General features: G+C 35.0%; 3 protein-coding genes across 7 annotated transcripts in view; 1 reads left to right on the top strand and 2 right to left on the bottom strand.

Moving 5' to 3' along the window:
- The window catches only part of LOC121733075 (dual oxidase), a 45,626-nt gene extending 31,156 nt beyond the window's left edge, over positions 1–14,470 (bottom strand). Inside the window, exons 1-3 of one of the 3 annotated variants that reach the window (XM_042123177.1) lie at positions 14,326–14,470; positions 9,386–9,393; positions 4,736–4,829 (exon numbers count right to left, since the gene is read on the bottom strand). In XM_042123177.1, coding sequence (XP_041979111.1) covers positions 4,736–4,817 — 82 coding nt within the window. In that variant the 5' untranslated portion in view covers positions 4,818–4,829; positions 9,386–9,393; positions 14,326–14,470. Of the gene's footprint in view, positions 1–4,735; positions 4,836–9,385; positions 9,394–14,315 lie in introns of all 3 variants that reach the window. The other 2 variants (XM_042123176.1, XM_042123175.1) reach the window with 2 other exon arrangements.
- A 4,142-nt stretch (positions 14,471–18,612) lies between these two features.
- LOC121733077 (transcription factor 15) lies at positions 18,613–23,543 on the top strand. Of its 2 annotated transcripts, none has more exons than XM_042123180.1 (4): positions 18,613–18,958; positions 19,621–19,751; positions 22,065–22,153; positions 23,020–23,543. In XM_042123180.1, the coding sequence occupies exons 1-4, from the start codon at positions 18,816–18,818 to the stop codon at positions 23,038–23,040; spliced, it is 384 nt and encodes a 127-aa protein (XP_041979114.1). In that variant the 5' UTR covers positions 18,613–18,815; the 3' UTR covers positions 23,041–23,543. The 2 variants fall into 2 exon arrangements, with proteins under 2 accessions (XP_041979114.1, XP_041979113.1); XM_042123179.1 differs by having other exon boundaries at positions 19,618–19,751.
- A 1,011-nt stretch (positions 23,544–24,554) lies between these two features.
- LOC121733241 (integrin alpha-PS1) overlaps positions 24,555–25,716 on the bottom strand; it is a 90,751-nt gene continuing 89,589 nt past the window's right edge. For both annotated transcript variants that reach the window (XM_042123440.1, XM_042123442.1), the window contains one exon: positions 24,555–25,531. In XM_042123440.1, the coding sequence (XP_041979374.1) occupies positions 25,295–25,531 (237 nt within the window). In that variant the 3' untranslated portion in view covers positions 24,555–25,294. The remainder of the gene's footprint in view (positions 25,532–25,716) is intronic.

Raw genomic sequence — 25,716 nt, 5'->3', positions numbered from 1 at the left:
ACCTATTCACGCCCAAACCGCTGAACCGATTTTGCCGCATCTAGTACATAATATTTACACAGAGAAAATGCGAAAGTTCTTTTTTTTTTAATGAAATAAGGGGGCAAACGAGCAAACGGGTCACCTGATGGAAAGCAACTTCCGTCGCCCATGGACACTCGCAACATCAGAAGAGCTGCAGGTACGGTGCCAGCCTTTTAAGAGGAAATAGGGTAATAGGGGAAGGTAGGGATGGGTAGGGAAGGGAATAGGGTAGGAGATTGGGCCTCCGGTAAACTCACTCACTCGGCGAAACACAGCGCAAGCGCTGTTTCACGCCGGTTTTCTGTAAGAACGTGGTATTTCTCCGGTCGAGCCGGCCCATTCGTGCCGAAGCATGGCTCTCCCACGTATAAACGTAGGCCTTTTTATGTCTACTTCTCTGTCTGTTACCTATTTATGCTTCAATAGCCGTAGAAACTTTTTGAAGAATATTATTTGTGCTCTTGGATATCGATTCCTGCACAGATAAACGAATTTCGGACAGATATTTTAATTTGACACATGAACAAACAACATTTTATAACTTCTAATTACACACACAAATCACCATAATATTAAGACGGGTGGTTTTCTACACGGATTTATAATTTAAATATATAATTTATCATACTTATTACTACCTACCATAAAAATTATATATTCCAATTTCCAACGCATAGAAAGTGAAATTCCAAGTAACTATAGGACCTCTTACGAGTAAGAAAACAGTTTGCTGAGGTAAAAAGAAAATTAAGCTATCCGCATTCAATGGGTACGTGTCCCACTTACAATGTGCTCCTAATTATAGAGCTACTGTAAGCGTTAACTATACGAAACTATTTAGTAATCTATTAGTGCGGGAACCCTTGAACAATTTTTTTTTATTACTATCAAGCTAATTAACCAAGTTTTGTTGATTACAGAACCCTATATCAGAACCCTAACGAGCTGATTTTTTGTATATTGATAGATTAATAGTAATATAATTTAAAAATAACATTGTCCTACAAATAAAACATTCCATATTTTAGGACCATCAAGTCAAAGTATGAAATCCTTTCTATCTCTGTTAGCTACCACTTTCAAGATTTTTTGCAAAGAAAAATGTTGTTTGTCTTATCAAAACGAAGCTACTCACAAAAAATTAGCTTGATAAGTAATAAAAAAAGTGTTTTAGGGCTCCCGTACTATATTCTTCTAATTTGCTAAAACAAAGCTTTTTCGTGTTTACTCAAAAATATTCAGGTTTATTTATTTGCAGGGTGTTTAAAATGTGATTATATTTTAGACAGACAGACAGACACATGGCCGCCATATACAGTGATATAATATGTAGAGTTCACTGTGAAAGAAGCAGCGCTGAAAGTATTTTCACTTCTATATTTGTACAAGAAAAGCCTCAATGTCATGAATTTGCCCATACTAAACAGAAACTCTTTAAGCGCTACTATTTTCATAGTAGACTTTGTATAAGAGACTTTACATTACACCCTGTATATATTTTGCCCTACGTATCAAGTAAACATCCATTGTAATATTGTAAACGCGAAAGTGTGTCTGTCTGTCTGTCTGTTACCTCTTCACGCCCAAACCGCTGAACCGATTTTGCTGAAATTTGGCATGGAGATACTTTGAGTCCCGAGAAAGGACATAGGATACTTTTGTTCCGAAAAAAATTACGGTTCCCGCGCAATAAACCAGTTTTGGCGCAACGGAGTTACGGGCATTCATCTAGTAAACAATAAAATCAATAGACATTATTCGTAAGGAACCGCGTTTCATAGATGTACACCATCTCTATATTACATCAGCGGCCTTCAGCCACTTTCACTGCCAGTCCATGTGAGCCGCTGACGTGATAATGGGCCCGTATCGCATACGATGTGCTTGTCGTCCCAGAGTGTTAGTTTCGTGTTCGAGTGATAGCGAAATGTATGGAATGTAAGTAATTTAAACGTGGGTGAGCCATGCTTCGACACGAACGGGCCGGCTCGACCGGAGAAATACCTCGTTCTCACAGAAAACCGGCGTAAAACAGCGCTTGCGCTGTGTTTCGCCGAGTGAGTGAGTGAGTTTACCGGAGGCCCTACCCTATTCCCTTCCCTACCCTCCCCTATTACCATATTCCCTCTTAAAAGGCCGGCAACGCACTTGCAGCTCTTCAGATGCTGCGAGTGTCCATGGGCGACGGAAGTTGCTTTCCAGCAGGTGACCCGTTTGCTCGTTTGCCACCTTATTTAAAAAAAAAAAAAACATCGACGAAATTGATTCATAGGCAGTTGACAGATCTACGTCATTTGGTTGGATTATCTCAATTCAATGATTCGTGATTGTGAGCGGAGTTTGATAAAACACGACCAAATTACATAGGTCAGCCATTTGCCTATGGATCAACTTCTCTGATAGTAAGTAGATACATAGTACATACTCATACCAAGCACCGTAAAATTAATGATTTATGACACTTAGCGATACGTTATGATCCATACATCCCGTGAATTTTTATAAAAGGCAAACAAGAGGGAAGGTTAAAATGAAAGAGAAAAACGAATTCGTGTTCTTGTATTCTATAGGTATATATTTTGTTCTGGTGATATTATAGATAGATTATGACTTACTTACTAACCTAATGGTCAGTATTATATTATAGAAACTATTTACTTTCTAAAATGTAGCCTATGTTTGGGGATACCGATAAGCATGACTTTACAGCTGTTAGATCTCCTAATACTGATTGAGCTAAAAGACAATGAAAAAATTTGGCGATCCCATCAAACAGCAGGTATGCTCGCCCGTGACCTGTCTAAACATCGAGGAAGCACGACGAAGGGCACAGGGAAATGTGGCGAGAATCGTGACTCACGCACCCAAAATGTCAAGATCTCCGCCGCACCGATAGACCTAGTATTTGAGAACTAAATAAGTAATCATTCTGGAGATGTCAGAAACCTACTTTATAGGGGTAGATATTGCTGGTAACCTCGTCCATGAAAAAAATCGCAACTAATATAACGTACATTTGACGCAATAAAAACTATAGTACCATCGAGGAAATTGATTCCTATGCATTTGACAGACCAACGTCATTTGGTCGATCATGTCAATTCAATTTGTGATCTGTCGGCTGGGTTTGACGTAACGCGACCAAACTACGTAGGTCTTCTTCTTCTTCTTCTTTTGGCGTAAGCCTCCCCATTTAGGAGTTGCCAGCGTCAGAGTTGAGGCGAAAAATGTGAACAGTTATAACTTATAACGTAAACTGATTGCCATGCAGCGGGCACGGGTGATGACTTCATGCGACCAAGCAAATACAAGATAAAATAATAAAACAGAAAAAACCAGAACAAGCAAATAAGTACAGCAAAATATTGTTTCTTAGCCTTTAAAGATACACAGAGTACATAAACATAAATACAATCTACTTATATTAAATATAAAAGGAAGAGAATTCATATTACAACTAGAGCCTAATGTGATTATGAGCAATGAACGAGCATAAGATGTCTATAAATGGAGAATATACTAACGATAAAATAGATTTAAGATTAGTGGGACGAGGAATATTAGGAGGAAGGTAATCGTACAATGAAAGGTTGTTTTCGCAAGCAAAAAATATATGGTCTCCCCATCTGAATAGGAATCGACTTCTTTGATAGACCCAGAACTCAAACTATCATTATATAAATTATCTCAAACATTCAAATCTACTGCAGTCAACAAGATTTTTAAGTTTTAAGATGTTACTTATGGCTTGAGAAATTAGACAAGATTTTCTTAAGTATAATCATCACATCACATCACATCACACAAAATCACCTCCAGAATTTCCTACTGTATACTTAAATGGTAATAAGCAGAATTATCTACGAATTTTGAGCGCTAAAAATGGAGATAATTTTAACTTGGAATTATCGAGCGTAGTTTTATAGATTTTGAAATATCATGGCCAGTTTAATTATAACCGATCTGGCCTCCAGTCTGAGTTTATAGATGTAACGCAACGTTCCTGCAATTTTAAGATGCTTAGCGAAGGGGCAGATGGGCACATTATTCGACAGTACTAATTATTTTGAAACTGAGCATGAAAACTGCAGCCGGTCAAAATTATTCTACTTATCACGAATCTTATCAGAAAAAATCGTGTTGCTTTGCGCGGTATTTAAAAAATCTAGTGGCCTTTTCCCACGTATGTCACTAGTTTTAAGACTTATGGTACATCATAATTACAGCAATTATGAGTGCTCAATGCTCATATTATGATGTTATGTATCGTATATAGGCATACAATGTATTATGTAGTGAATGCGCCGGCGACGTATTCCCACGCGGTAGAATTCGATCATCGTGTCGCAAGCGCCCCGCGATGCAGGTAGGTAACAGGATATGGCGGTTTATACACGATTGTTTAGCAAATATAGTGCAATTTGCGAACATTCAAATATTTAAGTTATTTGAGGAAGCAGTTTACTATCATGGCACTCCTGTTAGACAGGATAAATAGCGGTATCCAATCAAAAACTTTGATTTTAGGGAGTCCGGAAGACAAAGCTTTCTTTGAAAGTAAAAGCTTTCTCACGGCGCAATCAAAGATGTTTCATGATGAATTAGTTATTTATAATAAAAAAAATTAACACAAGATGTAACAATTTGCCACACTCAGGGTAGTGCGGCAGTTAGCAAACTAACTGACAGTAACAAATGCAAGTTATCATACCTGGATCACAGAAGGTATTGGTCGCTAGGACTATGAAGATTAGAAGCCCGAAGCAGCATCTTCTGCTTCTGAATATCGCCATAACAGTTTATTCTCCTAGAAAAGAAAAATATGTAAACATTAGTTACTAATAGTTTTTTCATTTGTTTGTATATCTAATAAATTATAATGAAATTTCTTAGCAGGTTTTGATGAATTTTGGGACAATAATCCACAAAGCAGGACATAATAATATTTTGGTAATTAAAAGCGCTTTAAATATTAATATAATGTTATCATTCTCTTAGCGAATGCTTAGCCAAAAATAAGCGGTATTTTAAGATTTTCAAAAACATATAATAGTCGTTTGATTTGTAAGATTTGTGGTATCTCATGATTCTAACATTGTAATAAGATGTCACGTAAAGATTTAAGCCTCAAAAGGAGTGCGATTAGTATCACTAAACATGCCTGAGTAAGGAGGATCCTACCATATCGGACTGAAGTATGGTACATGGGCACGGCGGATGTAAATACCTATGCCATTAAAATGTCTACGTAATTATGTTTACGCCTAAAAACTAAATTAGAATTCATTGACATTTATGTTTTCATTACGTTAATTTATTGGTAAAGTACAATGCCAGAAGAATAAGCTGTTGTACACCCAGAGTTAATTGTTATCATGTTATAAATAAGTGTCATTTTGCGTATCGCTAAATTAAGAATTGTCAATGCTGACATCTTGAGTGACAAATGTTTTTCATTAATTACCTAAAGAAAATAGTCATCCACGTCCTTGTAGGCACACAAATAAACAAACTGTGAAGGTCCTAAAAGGGGTTGATAATAAGTCAACTAAACCCTGTAGCAATAGGGAGAAGCTATAAAAAGCAAATTGGAATCCACTCCTCGCGAGAACCTAAAGAAAGGCTAGAGATAACAAAAGTCCAAAGCCCAAAACTAGTAGGTAGTCCGGGTTCCGTAGAACTATGTTTTTTTTATTACTATTATGCTAGTTTTTGTAAGTAGCTTCATTTTGATAAGACGAACAACACGGTACCGTAGTAAACCAAATTTTGTTGATTACAGAACCCTGAAACACTTAACACCTGATTTTTTTTATGTATTGGCAGGTTAATAGTTATATAATTTAAGAGTAACATTGTCCTACAAATAGAACAATCCATATATTTTAGGACCATCAAATCAAAGTATGAAATCCTTTCTATTTCTGTTAGCTACCACTTTCAAGATTTTTCACAGATAAAAATGTTGTTTGTCCTATCAAAATGAAGCTACTCACAAAAAATTAGCTTGATAGTAATAAAAAAATTGTTCTAAGGCTCTAGACTATAGTCAGAGAATTTGATTGAATTTTTTATATTTGATACTGAATTTAGAGGTACTAACCACTACATATGAATAACTAGACAAGACTAGACACAGACAAATATAAAGAAGTATATTAATATAAGAAAACAGGCTCTCTACAAGACAATACAAATCTAGCTTCCGAACTGATCGTAAATACGCTTTTATGAGCACACCTGACAAATACTGTTCAAGTTTATTGGCTAGAAGATATAGTACAGCTTTATATGGTACAGTCGTGACTAGAACCTTTTATATGTGGAATATAATATTAATAATTCATTAAGTTAAGGTAACAACAACTCATATGGGTAAAGTGTAAAGGACGACTGTGTGTGCTGTACCTTGCTGCTATGAAATTAGCTTATAGTGCGGCAACCGTACGTACCTTTTTTCTTAATAAAATATAATTTACTCTCTTTGCGGGAACTTTCAAAGTAACTCCATACCTTTCATTACAGGATACTAATAATAATTCTAAGCCACAAACGATTGCTCAAGGAATTTGTAATCTATGTTTTTCTATGTTCTATGCTAAAAAAAAAAAGATGGGTTCCACACCGGGAGTGCCGGCAGAAGTGAAAACTTGATTATTAACGTTGCGCATTATTTTTTTTAATTACTTAATCGAAACCCTTACAATTTTTTTAACCCATTTTTTATGAAAATCGATTTTTCTAATTAATCGATTAAATTTTTAACCCATTTTTTATGAAAATCGATTTTTTTAATTAATCGAAACCCTTACACTCGATTAAAAAATATCGACAAATGACCATCGAAAAAACAATCGATTGTTCGATTAATCGATTTCGATGTTACAACACTACTCTCCAACCGTCTTACGGTTTTTCGATCAGCACGAGAATCTGACGCGAGTTTCACAGTTTTTACCCATCCCACAAAAGTGCTCAACGCCGCTAAAGAAGTTTTCATTTGAAAAAAATTCTTTGTCATTTAATTAAAATTGCTTATTACAGCAAGTCTCTGCAATTTTCCGGTGTCTCTGTCGCTTTCTTTGTATTGCGTAAGTAATTAATAAGATCCATTAAATATATCATCGTCTGTAGGTGGTTTAACGAGGACGTTTCCATGTAATCGAACGTCAACAGCTAACATGTATATAGGATTTAATTTGCTTGCCAATATCGGCTTAAAATAAATTTAAAAAACGTGGTCCGCCATAGTACTTTGAGTTAGAAAGTGAAAGAAGAAAACGAAAACGCTTAAAGTTTTGTAAGGTCGATTTTGATAGGAACTAAAAATGCATTAGATTCGTTTTTCGTAGCAGTTAAATTTCTTTAAAAAATAAATCTATAGAAATAAATTTTAATATCTATACTTAATTTATTATAATTGGGAAGAGTTTGTTTGTTTGTTTGAACGCGCTAATCTCAGGAACTACTGGTCCGATTTGAAAAATTCTTTCAGTGTTAGATAGCCCATTTATCGAGGAAGGCTATAGGCTATATTTTATTGCGCTAAGACTAATAGGAGAGAAGAAATAGAGGAAAGTGTGGAAAAAGCGGGAGAAATTATTTGAAATGGCTTATTTGAACGCGCTAATCTCAGGAACTGCTGGTCCGATTTGAAAAAATCTTTCAGTATTAGATTTATCGAGAAAGGCTATATTTTATTACGCTAAAACTAATAGGAGCGAAGAAATAGAGCAAAATGTGGAAAAAAACAGGGGAAATTATTTAAAAGGGCTTATCTCATGAATCACTGGAGTAATTTTTCTGTTATTTGGCACAGATAAGAAGTGGACCACGTGAAGGATCATAGGCTATTTTTTGTGGACTAATTTGTCTGTGAAATATCTAATTTACGCGGGCGAAGCTGCGCGGAACGTTATATTTCGCGTGGTCACGACATCACGCGTAAACGGCTGGACCCATTTTGCTGAAATTTGGTATTTAAAAGATACTTTGAGTTCCGAAAAGAACATAGAATACATTTTTTCCCGGAAAAATGTACGGTTACTGCACAATATACTTTTATAATTTGCGCGTAAACTATTCAATCTATTTTGATGGAATTTGGTATGGAGATACTTTGAGTCAAGGAATACTAATTTTGTCCCGGAAAATGTACGGTTCCCTCACAATAAACTTTTGTGATTATCGCCTTACTTTTATGATTCTCGCCTAAACTATTTAATCTATTTTGATGAAATTTGGCATGGAGATTGGAGATACTAATTTGAATCTGGGACAAGGAATGTTTTTTTCCCGGAAAAATGTGCGTTTCCCACACAATATACTTTTCTGATTTGAGCGTAAACGACTCAATCGATGTACGGGAACAACTATAAACTAAAGTCCACGCGGACGAAGTCGCGGGCAACAGCTAGTGCTGTATATTTTTTTATTCTTGTGCCACCAACACAGTTTCTTTTTTAAATGTATATAGGATTTAATTTGCTTGCCAATATCGGCTTAAATAAATTTAGAAAACGTGGTCCGCCATAGTACTTCGAGTTAGAAAGTGCATCCGAATTCCGAATCTAAAGAAAAAAACGAAAACGCTTAAAGTTTTGTAAGGTCGATTTTGATAGGAACTAAAAATGCATTAGATTCGTTTTTCGTAGCAGTTACATTTCTTTAAAAATAAATCTATAGAAATAAATTATAATATGCTGTATATTTTTAATTTTTGTGGCACCAACACAGTTACTTTTTTAATGTAATTCGTGTTTAAACATCGTACCATCTTCGTGATCAGAGATAAGCGTTGTTTAAAATAATAGGTGGTATACTTAATTGCAGTTGCAACACCGCGCGTGATTTTGACCCACAAATTCGGACAAGGACATCTTACTAAACCAGCCGCTGTCTAACCGAGACCATCTTCAAATGTGCACGAATCGTGAGTATTCTAGAAAAAATCACATTTATCTACTTACTAAATGACACCAGCAACTCCGTTGCACCAAAATTTGTATATCCTTAGGCCTTAGATACATTTTCCGGGATAAAAAGTATCCTATCTTTCTAATTGGACGCTGTAAAGCATTCGTGAACTATGCCACAAAAATACGCATTGAGTTATGAATGCCGTTATGTTCTTTAGATAATTTAAAACTAGACTGCATTGACGACCTCTGTGGCTCAATTGGTTGAGTGTGTGGCAACTGGCAGCTCAAGCCGGGTGTCGCGGGTTCGAAACAAAAAAATTTCAATGTTCCCGGGTCTGGATGTGTATTAAATATGTGTATGATTTAATAAAAATCTTAAATATATGTATAGTATAAAAGTATTAAATATATTCCGTTGTCTGGTACCTGTAACACAAGTCCTTCAGGTACTTAGCACGGGGTCAGACTGACGTCGTGTGAAGCGTCCACAGATATTACTATATTATTCAAAATTCAACAAAAAAATGTTTGTGGGTTAGAACACAAATGCTCAACAGTGACCAATTCCTCCTATGTAATTAAATGTCTGGGACTCAAAGTATCTCTACACCAAATTTCAGAAAAATTTATTCAGTAGTTCTGGCGTGAAGAGGTAATAGACAGAAATATAGACACACTTTCGTATTTATAATATTAGTATTGATGAGTATTCAAGTCTTTCTCTGTCAACCGCTAGACTCAATCAAATTCCAGGCTTAATCTTAAAAAAGGCGAGACTACCAATGATATATTTTTAGATCTCAAGTACCTCCATTATAATATGAATGCTCGTACATGAAGGAAAACTTGACAATATATTATAGTCGCATACAGAACAACCAGTTGATTTTTCTGGACTATGCAGATTCTGTTGCTGTCATTATATATGTTTGGGGAAACAGACAGACATTATAAAGCTATCTCAGGCACTACAGTATTTTAAGGGTGACTTGAACTTCACTCGCAAATACTATATAAATCATCCACTACTGATGTTAAGGCCTTAATTATTGTTATCGCCCTATAGCAATAAGTTGTTTTCTGGACTATGCAGATTATGTTACTGTCATTATATATGTTTGGAGAGACAGACAGACATTATAAAGCTATCTCAGGCACTACAGTATTTTAAGGGTGACTTGAACTTCACTCGCAAATACTGTATAAATCATCCACTACTGATGTTAAGGCCTTAATTATTGTTATCGCCCTATAGCAATAAGTTGATGTTGCTACAGTTATAAAACTCAACTGAAATAAACTACACTAGAATAAAGGCGATGTTTGTGTTCAACAATTTGTACGTTCATAGAGCATCTGGACTAACTGAATAGAAGCTATTTGTCGTCAAATAAATCTGACCTTCGCTACTACATTGTGCCTTCTGTTTGCTTAAACGTCACGCAAGATATTTGAGGATCAAAGGCATTCATTTTTTATGTAGGAGTCATATTACCATAATGTAATGTGATTACTACTTCGTTCATAATTCATAGTTAACACATCACTAAAAAACATACTATGTCATATAATTATGAGCACCACCACCGTTGAAAGCCACCGTTGACTCCATAAGCAGTTTGTAATTAAAATAGATATGAGTTTTTGTCATATTCCATCTAAAGAAATAGTCTAAGACGGGTCGCCTAATTCAGAATTACATGGGAATTAAGATTCTATGTTTGGAATTTCTCCTTATATGACGAAGTTTGATTGATTACTGCGATAGTATCAGTATGTGAGTGGTTTTGATTTGGTATCACCTTATAAGGTAACTTTGAAGTTTGTCGTAATTTGTTCGCGCGTCAAACTGTACTGCAAAACAGTATACTCGTTTACATAACGGAGAAAAAACTTCGGGCCTATAATGTTACCTTGTGGTACTCCTTAATTGAAATATTCCTTTTTATGCTACAGAAGTTGAAATATGCGAATCGTTTTGATCTATGCGAAAAATGTTAATTGAGACCATAAGTAATTGATCATTAAAAAAAAAACTTAAGATTTACATTTTACATAAAAAGTAAAGTTATCGACTGGCTTAAACGAAACCGAAACTTAGTAGTGTAAGTAACTGATAACATCTGATGAAACCTACATCAATGGTATGGATGTAGGATCATCATTCATTAGTCAAATGTAACGAAAAATGTATGGAATTTGACGTTAACGCATTACTGACAGCGCTTAAGATGCCTTATTATCAAAACTATCAAATCGATCTAAGAACCTATCAGGATGAAGCTGTAATATAGTTCACATCCGCAATCTCGTCCAAACCCACGCCGAGATCCGGGTGTTTGATCAGCAAGGACGATACTGGAACTTTTTGTCCAAGATACATACGTCAATATGAAATATCAGTCACGACAGAAAATTATTCATTTAAAAATGTTTGGAATACACTATGCTGAATTGGTTGCTTATTTCTAACATTTTTCGTACCATTACATACTCTCTTTCGTATTTGAAACTACGAAGATCAGAAGGGAATACTCCACCAATAAGTAGTACAAACACATGTGGCCTTGAAATTTGATCTTAAAATATTAAAATGACAAGGTCAATAAGATTATATTATTTTTCTCACAATCACGTGATTCTAAAAGTACAGTAACAAGTTGTTCTACTATACAATATACATTGACCCCTCATTCCATTATAATTTAATGAAGTATGAGTTCAAAATAAATTAGACTCGGTAAGCTAAGATCGAGTTTTCGATAAAGGACGAGACATACAAAACCATTTTGCAAGATTAATATTATGACGAGTCGTTATAATGACGAGGTTGTCTGAAGTAACGGCATCGTTCGTTACTTGTTACGTATCATATGAATGACGATAATCAGGGCTGCCAGATGAAAAATAGATTAAAGTCATATTTTTCTTTAACTTCGCTGCTTTAGTTGATAAATGTTGGGAGTGTAAGTGCAAATGGCAAATCCCTTATAATGGAGCAAACAAATTCTTACTCACGTGAATTCTTACAGGTGTGACGCATTTGTGTCACATCTTTAAGAAATTAATTATTATTCACAAAAATGAATTAATTTAATTAGATATGAAGATTTGTTTTTGTTTTATGAACGTACCTTTATTTTTGTTTTATAAACGTACCCAAAATACCAAAATAGGTAATTTTTTTGTAGGTGCTTCGCGAAAGATAAAGAAATCATTGTGATATTTTTGCAAACATATCTTACAGGTAGCAGCCCTAATTCCTCGTATTGTAATAGGTCATTGGCAGGATATAGTAGATCCTCAATGAATCATGCCTCCATCATTAAAGTTTTTACGTGCGATTCATTACCTACGCGTAGGTCCGGGTGGTAATAGGACAAAGTAATTGCTGTAATCTTCGCCTATTACCAATATTTCGCTCCGAACATGACTTGACATGACATATTGACATGCAAATTGGTCGGGTATTACTGTACATGTGTGTTAGAAACGAGTTTTAGCATGAAGTATCATAGGACTTACCAAATATTAATTACATTTTATAAGCTTAAATACTGATTACCACGGAGAGAATTGATGGATTTGTCAACTGTGTTTGTAACACCTTATGTTACGAAGAATATTTCTGTACTAAGAGATACTAACTGTAATTTTTGATAGTACCTATGGATATTGAAAAAAACCAATCCAACTTAACTTTACTAACTATATTTAAATATTATATCTTCATGAACCAACCCTTAGGCTGGTATAAATAGTCAGTACTTAAGATGCGACCCGGTCTCAAGACGAGGTTCGGCTCTGTCATTGGTCTAAATTTTGACAGCCAACCAATCACAGAGTCTGAACCGTGTCTTGTTTTTTTTTTTTTTTTTTTTTTTTTTTTATGAAATAAAGGGGCAAACGAGCAAACGGGTCACCCGATGGAATGAAGCGGCAGCAGACAACGTGTTGTCGCGACACTACGTGTCTATGTATTTCTATGAATAGTGTCGCTAGCTTCGTGTCGCTAGCTAGGGTGTTTCATAGAAATACATACAAACTAGTAGTGTCGCTGTGAAACGTCGTCTGCGATTGCTTCATGTCGCCCGCTGCCAACCGGCACCTTAATATTAATATCAATAGGCACTATGGAAAGATTTTTTGAATTCCACCTCCAGAGGATTAAATAGGGATTAAATCTAATACTATCGTCACGCAGGCGAAACCCTAAGAAAAGCTAGTTCATTTATATTATATCAGGTTTATATAATTTATCTCATACAATAGCTTGTACAAATACCTCGCACATCGTGTGGTCGTAATTAGTTCCATCAATCAACATTATAAAAGCCCTCAATATGTCATTGTGGACCTTCGGAACCTTAGGGCCAGCGCATACCTTACACATACTGACCTACAATACCTCATGTTTAACCATTACTATCAATACAAGTCAGTAAATTAATTTAAAATATTACGCAACCCGCATAAGAAAAAATAATCTTAACATAATGCAAATTTTTTAAGTATGTTCATGTTATAAATATTATGACACATACTTCAAAAGGAAATAAGGGATACCTTAGTTGACCTTTTTAAACTATATCCTTGATACTCTTTCATCTTGGAATTTGGAAATACCATGCGTTTAAAGGTAAACAAATCCTGTTTTACTAAAGCTATCTGCTAAACTCTATCATTTATTGCTGTATTTCCAAAAGGCAAAGTGATTACACGACAGGTTTCATCGTGAAAAATTTTATGCGTAAAGTTATTCATGACCCCGTATCTAAGCACGAATTATGTACGAAATTGTCTATTGAATGATGTATCACGTAGCCATTGATTTAGCATTATATCAGCAGACTGAGAATTATTAGGGTCGTCGTATATTATTATCGTCACAGTCAGCTGATATTTAAATGCCAAAGCTATTCGATTGCAAAGGTTTAATTATTTTTAAAGTTTTATTTCGTAATGCGTGAATTCGAATTGTTACGTTGGATTAAAACTCAGCGAGTTGCATAATATCGATTTTTTGTTGACTTTTTATTGTATCTTTTGTTTGTTTCGTCTTTTAAAGTTGTTGTTAATAATGTATGTTTACCTGTGTAGTTTTTCGAGAAATTAAGTAAATTAAGCTAGGTTGCAATCAAATTATTTTCAGTTTCGTAAGGGCCCTTAAAGCCAGCGGTAGCTATCATTAGCACATCAGCAACCGTTTGGAAGATAATCCGTCGAGCACGTTGTGTGCAAAACAATGCAACAATGTATGATTAATGGGAAATTACTTAATCAAACAATAAACTAAGCTTTTATGCGACCGGTCGCGTCCTTGCGTTCACCACGAGGCACTAATCATGCCATCATTTCACTAGCTGGACTCACCTGCTATTTAGTTTAACATTTTCACTGGCACAGCACTTTATGGTTAGAGTGTAGGTTATGGAAACACGGAAGTGCGCGAGGCGGGCGGCTCGCGGGCAGCGCGGTTGCGACTCGCGACGGCATCAGTCTCTCTGCTGATGTCGCGAAGAGAAAGTTTCGACCGTGGGCCGACGTGGTGGGGCGTCGCAAAACCAAAAGCCGCACATCATCTAGTGCACGTTACAATTTGTACACAATTATCGCAATATTTGCCGAGACCAGCACGATTTGCATAGGACTTATGGGGTACCGTGTAGAATGTAGATGACTCAAAATTATGATATGACTTAATATAAGCCACTTTTCGGTGACGGTAATCCAGATTGGGCTGAGAATATATTACAATGCTTCCTAAGAAGTAATCAGCCATACTACTTACCTCTAATAAAAAATAATTATAACAACTTATTAGACTATAATAAAATCATGTATTATTGTAAGTTATATGGTAATACTGTAGAACAGAAACTTATTTTCTATGTGGCGTTAAAAATATAATTTATCAGCGAATCTAATACTTAAGTGTGTAATTTTTAAGGGAAAGTAAAAAGTTTACAACTCAACTGATTAAAAACGCAAGTTGCTGGACTTGCAACCATAAGATTAAGATAAGTGAACAGATAACTCAAAGGTACCTTTCACTTGAAACAAGAACAGCCTACAGGCCACGGCCGAAGTCTTTGATTGACCTTTCAGTCAAAAAACAAATATAGACCTAAAAAGCTGGAAGCTGATGCAATAGTATGTGGCAGTGTCAAGAAATTGTTGGGAAGGCAACAAGTAACAACCATTTCTGACTTCTGAGGTTTGCGGTCCTTAGTCCTTACGTTATTATGGTCCTGTTATTTTTTATTAATTGTTACTGACTTTAAATACCTACTCAGAAATATTCTATTCGCATATCCACTTGAACTTAAAATTAATAAATATGCCCGTTGAAGTTAAAAAAAACAAAACATCAGAATACGATGGATTTAATCCAAAATATAATAGCAGCGTATCATTCTAAAATAAATAATAGCAGCTGTATAAATCTTCTTCCCCGCCTAATCGTTATTGTTCTATTATCACCTACTTCATTTTAGAACAAAATGATTGTTAATTTTTATCCCAAGCTTTATATTCGTGTGAAGGTTATGATTATAAATTAATTAATATCGCTGTGCGGCCATCATTCTACCAATTAACGTCGTTCCCACGTGAATTACTCCTCTAAAGACAGTGTGAGATAGAGAGAATCTAGAGAGATTGAACGACTATGAATTCAATTTGAAATTATTGAAAAAGAACTTTCGATTTTGTAGTACGAATAGACTTATACTTCTTCTGCATAATTTTGTTGTAAGTCTCAAGTCAATTTGGACATTTTGGCTTCCTAAAATCAGATCAAGGGGACGGGGTTGGTTGTACAGTGTACTGCAGCTGTCATGCAGGGATTGCAGTGATGGGAATGTGTGGTAGGCACCACCTCTGTAAAGGTATGATTTTCTTTAGTCTATTAGCTATTAACCTACATTAAGGCCTTGTTATTTTTTTCCATATTTTGTAAATTATAAAAAATAACAAAATATAATATTATGTAGATGATATTGAATGTACCGTAACTTCTTGGTGGAAATTCATGTTTCACAGTACTAATATACACTTTTCATTCACATTTTTTTCACAAAATAAACTAATATACACATGAAAAGTGTATATTAGTTTATTTTGTACTGTGAAAATATAATATGTAGGCAAAAGTACCATACGAGAGTTCAAATTCTGAAATTTCCAATTTTTTTTATCTTTTTAATTCTCCGGTGTTTTAGTTCCCTTATTTACGCCACATAATATTAAGTGATACGTATTTATTAGTCATCGGGGTAATTAAAAATATTTACGAGTGCAGCTTGTACAAACAGGGACAAATTGGGGGAGCCGTTTACGTGCTGATGACAACTTGCTCGTTTGCTCGGGGACGGACTCCAAATATATTATTTGGAGCAATTAATGAGCGTGTAACATGGTGGTTGTAAAATTGAATTTATATTATATTAAATTTACGAAAAGATTAAATGATCTATTTAGATATGGATTACATTTCATATTAATTTTTTTATCAAATCAGTACTTTAAACTACAGTAATAAACCAAGTCTCATTCAGTGAAAACACACATCACCATTTAAATAGTATGTGAATATTATAGTTATTTATCTAATACTCCGAAAATCATGAATGATAATATGAGACGTCTGCAGATGTAAGCTTAATAACGTTTATTGCCTCTGTAACCAAACATTTTACCGTAGTAAAAAGTTACCTATACTATACCGTGGACAACTTGTATTAGTACAGACATCGAACCGAATTTCATCTACTTACGTGAGGGCCAGGCCTAAGCATTCTGTGCAAAAACACAAACATTTTCTTTTTATTATTATAATCAGGGGCGGATCTTGAATTTGTGGGGCCCTGGGCTAATACTGCTTAGGGGCCCTACCTAATTACTCAACTAATTGCCATTTTGACAAGAAACTGTTTTCTGTAGTGATGTAGGTATATCTGTATTTTATACTATTATAATAAAGCGGAAGAGTGTGTTAGTTTGTTGCTTGTTTGTTTGAACGCGCTAATCTCAGGAACTACTTGTCCGATTTGAAAAGTTCTTCCAGTTTTAGATAGCCCATTTATCGAGGAAGGCTATAGGCTATATTTTATCACGCTAAGACTAATAGGAGCGAAGAAATAGAGGAAAATGTAGAAAAAACGGGGATAATTTATTTGACAGGGCTTATTTGAACGCGCTAATCTCAGGAACTACTGGTCCGATTTAAAAAATTCTTTTAGTGTTTGATAGCTCATTTATCGAGAAAGGCTAAATTTTATCACGCTGAGACTAATAGGAGCTAAGAAATAGAGGAAAATGTGGAAAAAAATGGGTGGAAATATATTTGAAAGGGCTTATTTGAACGCGCTAATCTCAGGAACTACTGGCCCGATTTGAAAAATTCTTACAGTGTTAGATAGTCCATTTATTGCAAAAGCCTATAAGCTATATTTTGTCACGCTACGAAGGAGGAGCGAAGAAATAGAGGGAAATTTGGAAAAAACGGGGGAAATTATTTAAAAGGGCTCATCTCACGAACTACTGGAGGAATTTTTCAGTTATTCGGCCCACGTAAATTAGATATTTCACAGACAAATTAGTCCACAAATTTGTCTACATTTTCCTCTATTTCTTCGCTCCTATTAGTCTTAGCGTGATAAAATATAGCCTATAGCCTTCCTCGATATATGGGCTATCTAAGACTGAAAGAATTTTTCAAATCGGACCAGTAGTTCCAGAGATTAGCGCGTTCAAACTAACAAACAAACTGCAAATTCTTTTATTTGGTCATCGCACTGTAGGTCCTTTGTTAAATAGAAATTTATCGAAAGAACTGATAATAATTGATGATGACATTGTTGTCCTGTATTTGTTTTCTATATACGACATCCTGGAGAAAGAACGCTCTGCTCCCCGTGTATTATATTTTTCTATGGCTTTGCTTCATAGCTAGTGATCTGCATCGTTAAAAAATCTTTAAGATGGTATAGCAGTTTGGGAAAATATCAACAAGTTTCTTTTCATAAATTAGCCAAAAAATTTCACTGCAAGAGGTGTAAGACTCTGTCTTTGACTGCAGTAAGTAAGATTTTAACTGAATGCACTCATTCACTAAATGTTCGTCTACGGCATTTGTATAATGCGCCAATCTTATGATCGGATTTTTTTTAACTCTAGATAATTTTTATTATTGACAATATCGTCTATTGGTTTCAGTTCGATTGGGGGCCCTCTGTATTCGCGGGGCCCTGGGCTGCAGCCCAAAAAGCCATATAGTAGATCCGCCCCTGATTATAATTATTAGTAAATAGTAGGTAACATCTACGGAAGACTTTTGCAAACTGAAAAAAAAATGTTGCTATATTGAAATAATATGGAACACTAGAATTGAGCTAAAATACTTAAATAAAATTAAGTAAGAATTGGTACAGTCATTTTGGGTAACTTTGAATTGCGGTTTAACTTTGAACAACACAACGATGTATTGTTCAAAAGTTAAATCGCAATTCAAAGTTACCCAAATTGAGCGTATTTAGTAAATTAAAAAAATATATTAAATCCGGCCCTGCCTGATCATAAGGCATCTGTTTATACAATTATCATTTGAGAGACGCGCTCTGTTCTTTCTAAATGACTCCTTTATAAAGGAACCATTATGGGTCACTACACGCCAGGATTAGTTAGCGAGCTGCTGTCGGTCCGATTAGGTTCATTTGTTGGGAACAGACTTCGTTTCAAGAGTTCAATTTCGAATTTTACTGTGTACGCTACAACTATTAAGTAATATCATGAGTGGTTTAGTTTAAGTTTTGCCAATTAAATCTTTAAGTAGAATGTGAAAATATTAAATAAGTACAGTATTTAATAATGGACTCTTTGGCGAAATGTAAAGTGAATAAAACCTGGGAGCAACATGTGTTTGCGGTTCCCTGCAGAACTGTTGAAGCCTCAGTGCCAACGGCAAAACAACGTTGTCAGGCCAACGCTCGGGAGAGAGACCGGACGCAGAAGTTAGTATCAATTTTTTTTATTACATGGGCTAGGAAATAAGTAGCTTGACCACCTGATAGTTCAAAATTACTTCCACCACTGGACCTTTAACACTAGAGGAAATAACTTTTAATACCTTCTCTGATGTTGCGAATGTTCGTAGACAGTAGTCAATTTAATCCTAACTTCTTTTGGGATTTAATTTGACTTGCTTGACTTGATTTTGTAGTACAGTTTTATGATTTGAGGAAAGGACACCCAGGCGCCGATCATAATTTATAGACATAGTATTTCATATTCAGTCATTTATATTTCTACTCAAAAATCGGATATTCTGAAAAACATGCGGGGCAATGGTCGCTTTGGAGAATCATATTATGAATCAAAATATGATATATTTTTTTTAAATAGCAAAATGCAAGTCTGCTTGCGATTCATGTCTAGTTTCGTACTAATTTGACATTTGATTGACAGTTTTGACAATTCAAATGAATTGATTGAGTGGAATTCCTAAATGTGACCATTTTTACCCCGCTGAAAGTGTTTCTAATAAAACTGCCCTAACCTTATTTTCCTGTTCTGAGGTCCTAACCCACAATCATAACTATTGGCTATGTAGTTGAGCATAATAATTGTTAGTATAACCAGTAGCGCCTTTATCAAGTTGTTTTTTCATAAGCAGTGTGAACACGGCGTTCAACGCGCTGCGCCTGCTGATCCCCACCGAGCCCAGAGACCGGAAGCTCAGCAAGATCGAGATCCTGCGCCTCGCCACCAGCTACATCACACACCTCGACAACCAGCTGTATACAGGTGAGAAACATATAAATCCTACTTCTAATATATAAAATTCTCATGTCACAGTGTTTGTGCGCGAAGTCCTCGAAAACGGCTTAGCCAATTTTCATGAAATTCTGTATGTTTTCTAGGAAATTGACTCCTAGGCAGTCGGCAGACCAACGTCACTTGGTTGGATCATATCAATTCAATGTTAAAATTGTGATCTGTCGGCTGAGTTTGACGTAACACCACCAAACTACGTAGATCCCCCATCTGCCTAGGAATCAACTTCTCTGATAGTACATTCGTTAGGCCTGAGAATAGGTTTTTATCTACTTTTTATATTGATATTAGAAATAATTTATATGGCATTTGCCGGGTCAGCTAGTAATATTATATACTTAACTAGATGTCCCGCGCGGCTTCGCCCGCGTAAATTAGAAATTTTACAGAATCCGTAGGTACATTTTCCCATAAAAAATATTTCCCCCGTTTTTCCCACATTTTCCTGAGTTTCTTCTGTCGTATTAGAGTAATAATATAATATAACCTTCTCGATAAATGATGAGTCTTACTCGATAAATGATCTATCTAACACTGAGATAAGTTTTTAAATCGGACCTGTAGTTTCTGAGATTGACGCGCTCAAGCAAACATACTCTTCAGGTTTATAATATTAGGTAGATATAGATTTTTTTTAATTATCGCTTGACAAACTCGAGTCTCGATCTAAAAGACTATGAAATGGTATAATATGGTAGTGATGATGATGATGATGATGATGAAGAATGTAATTTGCATAGTAGCATATACTTTCTGTTCTTAAAACAACGCCGAAACTCCCAAACTTGTATCTATAAAGAATCAGGAATTCTCTCAGCACCTTCCGAACCACGGTATACCAGGTATATCTCGGTGCAAAATCTTACTTGTTGGTAGCATATGCTTAGAATACTTCTCACGAAACCGAAGTCACCATATGTTTCCCTATAAGTTTTGAGGAGTTCCCTCGATTACTTATGGATCCTTCATCAGATCACCATTTTTCTGAATATAATACCAAATTGGGATGATACCCTATATACCAAAAGAAAAATTTTGAAAATCGGTTAACAAACGGCGGAGTAATCGTTGAATATAAGAAAACGAACATAACACCTCCCCCATTTTGAAAGTCGGTTAAAATTGTAGCCTATGTGTTATTTATTTAATATTTTAATCAGCACATGAATTGAATAACAAAATTTTTTTCAAATTAATCGTAGCACCATCTGTCAGGACAAACTAAAATTGAAATAGAATAATATTGAATGCGATGATAGCGCCGTCCGCCGGATCTAATGTAAAACATTCCAAAATCAACAACTCCTTATAAATAAGAAATTAATTGAAAAAACATTTTCCAGTAGACCAAACTGTAAATCTAAACCATTCTCGAATCTCCACGAACACACACAAAAAATTTCATCAAAATTGGTCCAGTCGTTTAGGAGGAGTTCAGTCACATACACACGCACACAAGAAATATATATATTAAGATATGCGAAAGTCCGTTTGTTTATTACCGGTACACACCCAAACCGCTGAACTGATTTTGCCGTAATATGGTATGGCGATACTTTGAATCCGGCGAAAGGACATAGGATACTTTTTATCCCGGAAAATGTACGGTTTCCGTGCTATAAGCGGATTGTGGTGCAATGGAGTTGCAGGCGTCATCTAGTAGAACATAAACAACAGGTTTAAGTAATACACGTAGGTCGTACGCCCTGCAGTCCTTTACCAATACTAATTTGTGTGATCTGTTAATACTTAATTACCATCTTCACACAGTGATACACTTCCTCATAGTCAACATATTCTAATTTATCATATTATAAAAGTACCACACATTACAACATACTGTACATAGTTTTTTTTATGACATAAGGGGGCAAACGAGCAAACGGGTCATCTGATGGAAAGCAACTTCCGTCGCCCATGGACACTCGCAGCATCAGAAGAGCTGCAGGTGCGTTGCCGGCCTTTTAAGGGTAATAGGGGAGGGTAGGGATGGGAAGGGAATAGGGGAGAATAGGGAAGGGAATAGGGTAGGGGATTGGGCCTCCGGTAAACTCACTCACTCGGCGAAACACAGCGCTAGCGCTGTTTCACGCCGATTTTCTGTGAGAACGTGGTATTTCTCCGGTCGAGCCGGTCCATTCGTGCCGAAGCATGGCTCTCCCACATAGTTTATCATTTACTGCAGTATCAATATCATCTGAATATCATACATGTCCAATTGTCATAGAGCATTAAACCTATTATTGTCCATGTTTAAAATAGTTCTACTTTTACTTTTTCTAGGTAATATGGAGCAGCCGTGTTTATCAAAAAATAGTAGTGACTGCACACACACATCGCTGTGTACATTTTGCTGGTCTTCGGTGAAAACTGTAAGTATAATATCGCTGGCAATAAAGGCGTAATATCAAAAATCGTTTTTACAGGAGAGACAAAATAAGCTAATTTCATTATAGTGCAGCGTACAGTTGTGGTACAGTGGTCCAAAACAAGCGTTTGAAGTGTCATATGAAAGTTAATTTTTTTACCTATTTAACCATATCAAAAAAAATTGTAATAGTGTAAAAATTTATTGAAATAATTGAAAAAAATATATATATTACAACTAAAAAGCGATATTGTTTTAATTGCAACATTGACGACCTCTGTGGCTCAGTGGCGAGCGCGTTGGTAGCTCAAGCCGGGGGTCGCGGGTTCGAATCCCGCCGACGGAACAAAATGTTTTCAATGTTCCCGGGTCTGGATGTGTATTAAATATGTTTATGATATAATAAAAATCTTAAATATATGTATAGTATGATAGTATTAAATATATTTATTATACCCAAAATGTTATTTAAAAAAATTGAAAAAAAAAAGGGGTGATAGACCAATACTCAGAGAAGCCAAAAATCTAATAACATTAAAAAGGGCGTAACCGAAGTTTACCGCTTTATTGCCCGGGGCAAGCGATATTTGAAATGTTATTAAACGTTGTGCCCTGTTTAAGATTGACGGATTTAAGACAGGCCTGGTTGAGAAACATTTGAGGGACGTAATGCAAAAAATAATTTCCATTTGATCCAAAGTGTTTTTTAACTTTAATTGGACCATTATAATAATAATTTATCTTTGCTTGCAACAAGAGAATTTTTACTACAGTTTACCAATTATATACTTAAAATGTTGTACAAATATATAACGAAAGTATTTATACAATAAGAAAGAAAGGTTTTAAAGATAACTTGGTTTGTTGCAGAACACCTTCACACCTAGATGAAGACCAGAATCAATGTGACTACAACAAATTTACGCTTTTTTATATAATATGTACTCAGTAGTCTCAGAAGTTGAGTTTTTCGTTCTATAAAAGATCGTCACAGTGGGACGAATTGGCATTTAAGCCAATTATTCTTTAGAAAAAAATGTAAACTGCCACAAAATATAGGATAAAAGACTCAACGACCCTTAAATTTATTTTTTCACCTAGTGAAAACTGTTTTACCTTGTATGTACAGATTTAGAAAGTATTATTAGAAATGTTAATATGTTAGGGAGTATACCCATACTACGTGACCTACTTTTTAAGATTTATTGACCCCTCCCCCTGGTGACCACGCGTAGTATATGCCAAGACCACCCCCGTTCAATTGTTCACGTGGTATTGACAAGAATATTTTTTGGCTATAAATAACCATAATAAATGCCAGTGTCAAGTTATCAAGTATTAAATGTCGAGAAATTTTTTTTCGTATGACGTTTCTCTCGGCGAAATTGACTACGTGACAAAAGTCTTGACCCCCTCCCCCCTCTCGTGACCGAGCGTAGTATTTTGAAGACCCCCCTTCCCCCCCTAAATGGGTCACGTGGTATGGGTATGTTCCCTTATCTATATAGCTAATGGTAAAGAATTTTACAACTGATAATGTTGTTGTTGTTAAAATAAAAGCAATAGAATGGCACCATTCATTTATTTCGTTTCATAATATTGTAATAAGCGTTATCAGAAAGTTGTAAATTTACAAGTAAAATCACAATCTGTGGCTTCAAAGTTTCGAAACCATCATTTTCTAAACCTGTTTATGAATTTTATGAACATATTTTTAGGAAATTATAGAAGTAACAAATAAAACATGACAGGTAAGGTAAACAATTTTAAGGCTCTTAACAGTATTGTATAGTTGTATAGTCCGGCCACCAGATAGAGAGATTTTTTTAAAGACCTAACGTTATTTGTCATTTTGATTTGCTCCCGAAAACATTTTATTTACATTTTAGTCTATACGCGGACTCATAGACAGAGATAGCGTTAAATATTTATAAGTGAGTGAAAGAGACAAGTAGCGTTAGGACTCTTCAAAATTTCACCTTCTCTGACTCGCGTAAATCACATTAATAATAATATAAGCTGTGCTTTTTGAAGTATTTACACTTTAGCCAATGTGTTATTTTAAATATAAAATATTATACAAAGACTAATATAAGATTTAAGTAAAAAAATAAACAGTACTTAACCATTCATTCATTCATAATTTTTTTATTAAGAACGATCTATTACAAAAAAATATATCAAATAGCTATTGTGAAAAAGTGTATAAAATTCATTTTCTATATATTTCTACTAAAAATATTAAATTATCTACACTGAAAATGCCTTCTCATCAGCTGTAGTTGAAATTGATTAAAGTATTGACAAAAAACGTTAATGTTTTGTTGTGAGGATGTTACAAAAATGTTAAGGACTCCCTGTATATTTATAAATGGTAATTATAATAAATTTTAATACCTTATATATTTTTATCTAATAAAAATATATTTAAATGAACAATATGGTGCTGTGTTTTTATGACATTCTTAGTGTAATTTTCTTTATTTCTGATATTATTTACATGTTGTCACCAAATTGGTCTTAAGTAGAAAAACATTTAAGTACCGAAACTAAACCTATATTAGGTAAGTAGTTTATAATATTTGTGACTATTAACGAAAAACCATAGGTTTCAATTACTGACTAGTAAAAAATCTAGTCACCTTATCCTAAATTATAAATAAAGGCAAGTAATTATTTACAAAATTATCGAATATATAAAACAAGTAATAAAATTTATTCTCTATATTAAAATACTAAGGAAATGCAAATAAAACAATAACCATCATCAGACATGTTCAACAATAAATACAACACGCCGTGGTTTCAAGCATCACATACTTATTGGTTTATTCATTCCACTACAATGGGTTAATAATTTTATTTCTGAATTAAAAAATTCATTCATCTGAAAATCATAGAGAAAAGTAATGTAGTGAAATAAATAAACGTTTTCTCTATAAAGACATCACAGTCAAATGTTATTAAGTAATATAAACACTACGCGCACAATGATGGCAGTGTACAAAGCAAATTCATGCGATATGTTCCTTTGATAAACATCAATATTTCTCCTACGAACTGGCCATGTGCAGTGCGCTCAAATTGTCCCATATGTACACTAAACTCTTGTGCCAACTTTTTGGCCGAATAAAAAAACTTCTAGCTATCGAATACTGTTCCTGTCCCTACCGATGAACGGGCTGGACTCATGGTTGTTCTTCTCCAGGTTACCGGACAGGGTAGGGTCCGGTCTACTTCTCTTGAAGAACCCGAGCTTCCACAGTGCAATGATTAGCAACACTAGAACTATTAGTCCCACTATAACTGACACTATAATCACCCACAGAGGCACCTCCGAAGGCTCGCTGATCTTCAAATCTGGATACGCAACTGTCTCCACCTGAAATAAAAAATTCACTTGAGTGGTCCACGCAATATAATAAAGAAACAAAGCGCAAAAAGATATTTAAACTCAGGTTGGGAAACTACCCTTCGTTGGCAATCTTATTATTGGTACATTCGATTATAGATAAAATACTATGAACGCCTAATTTAGTATTCTCTGAAAAGCATGAATGCTTAAAG

Source organism: Aricia agestis, chromosome 13, assembly GCF_905147365.1.
Source record: "Aricia agestis chromosome 13, ilAriAges1.1, whole genome shotgun sequence".
In the NCBI taxonomy this organism is placed as follows: domain Eukaryota; kingdom Metazoa; phylum Arthropoda; class Insecta; order Lepidoptera; family Lycaenidae; genus Aricia; species Aricia agestis.
This window is presented reverse-complemented; position numbering and strand designations above follow the sequence as displayed.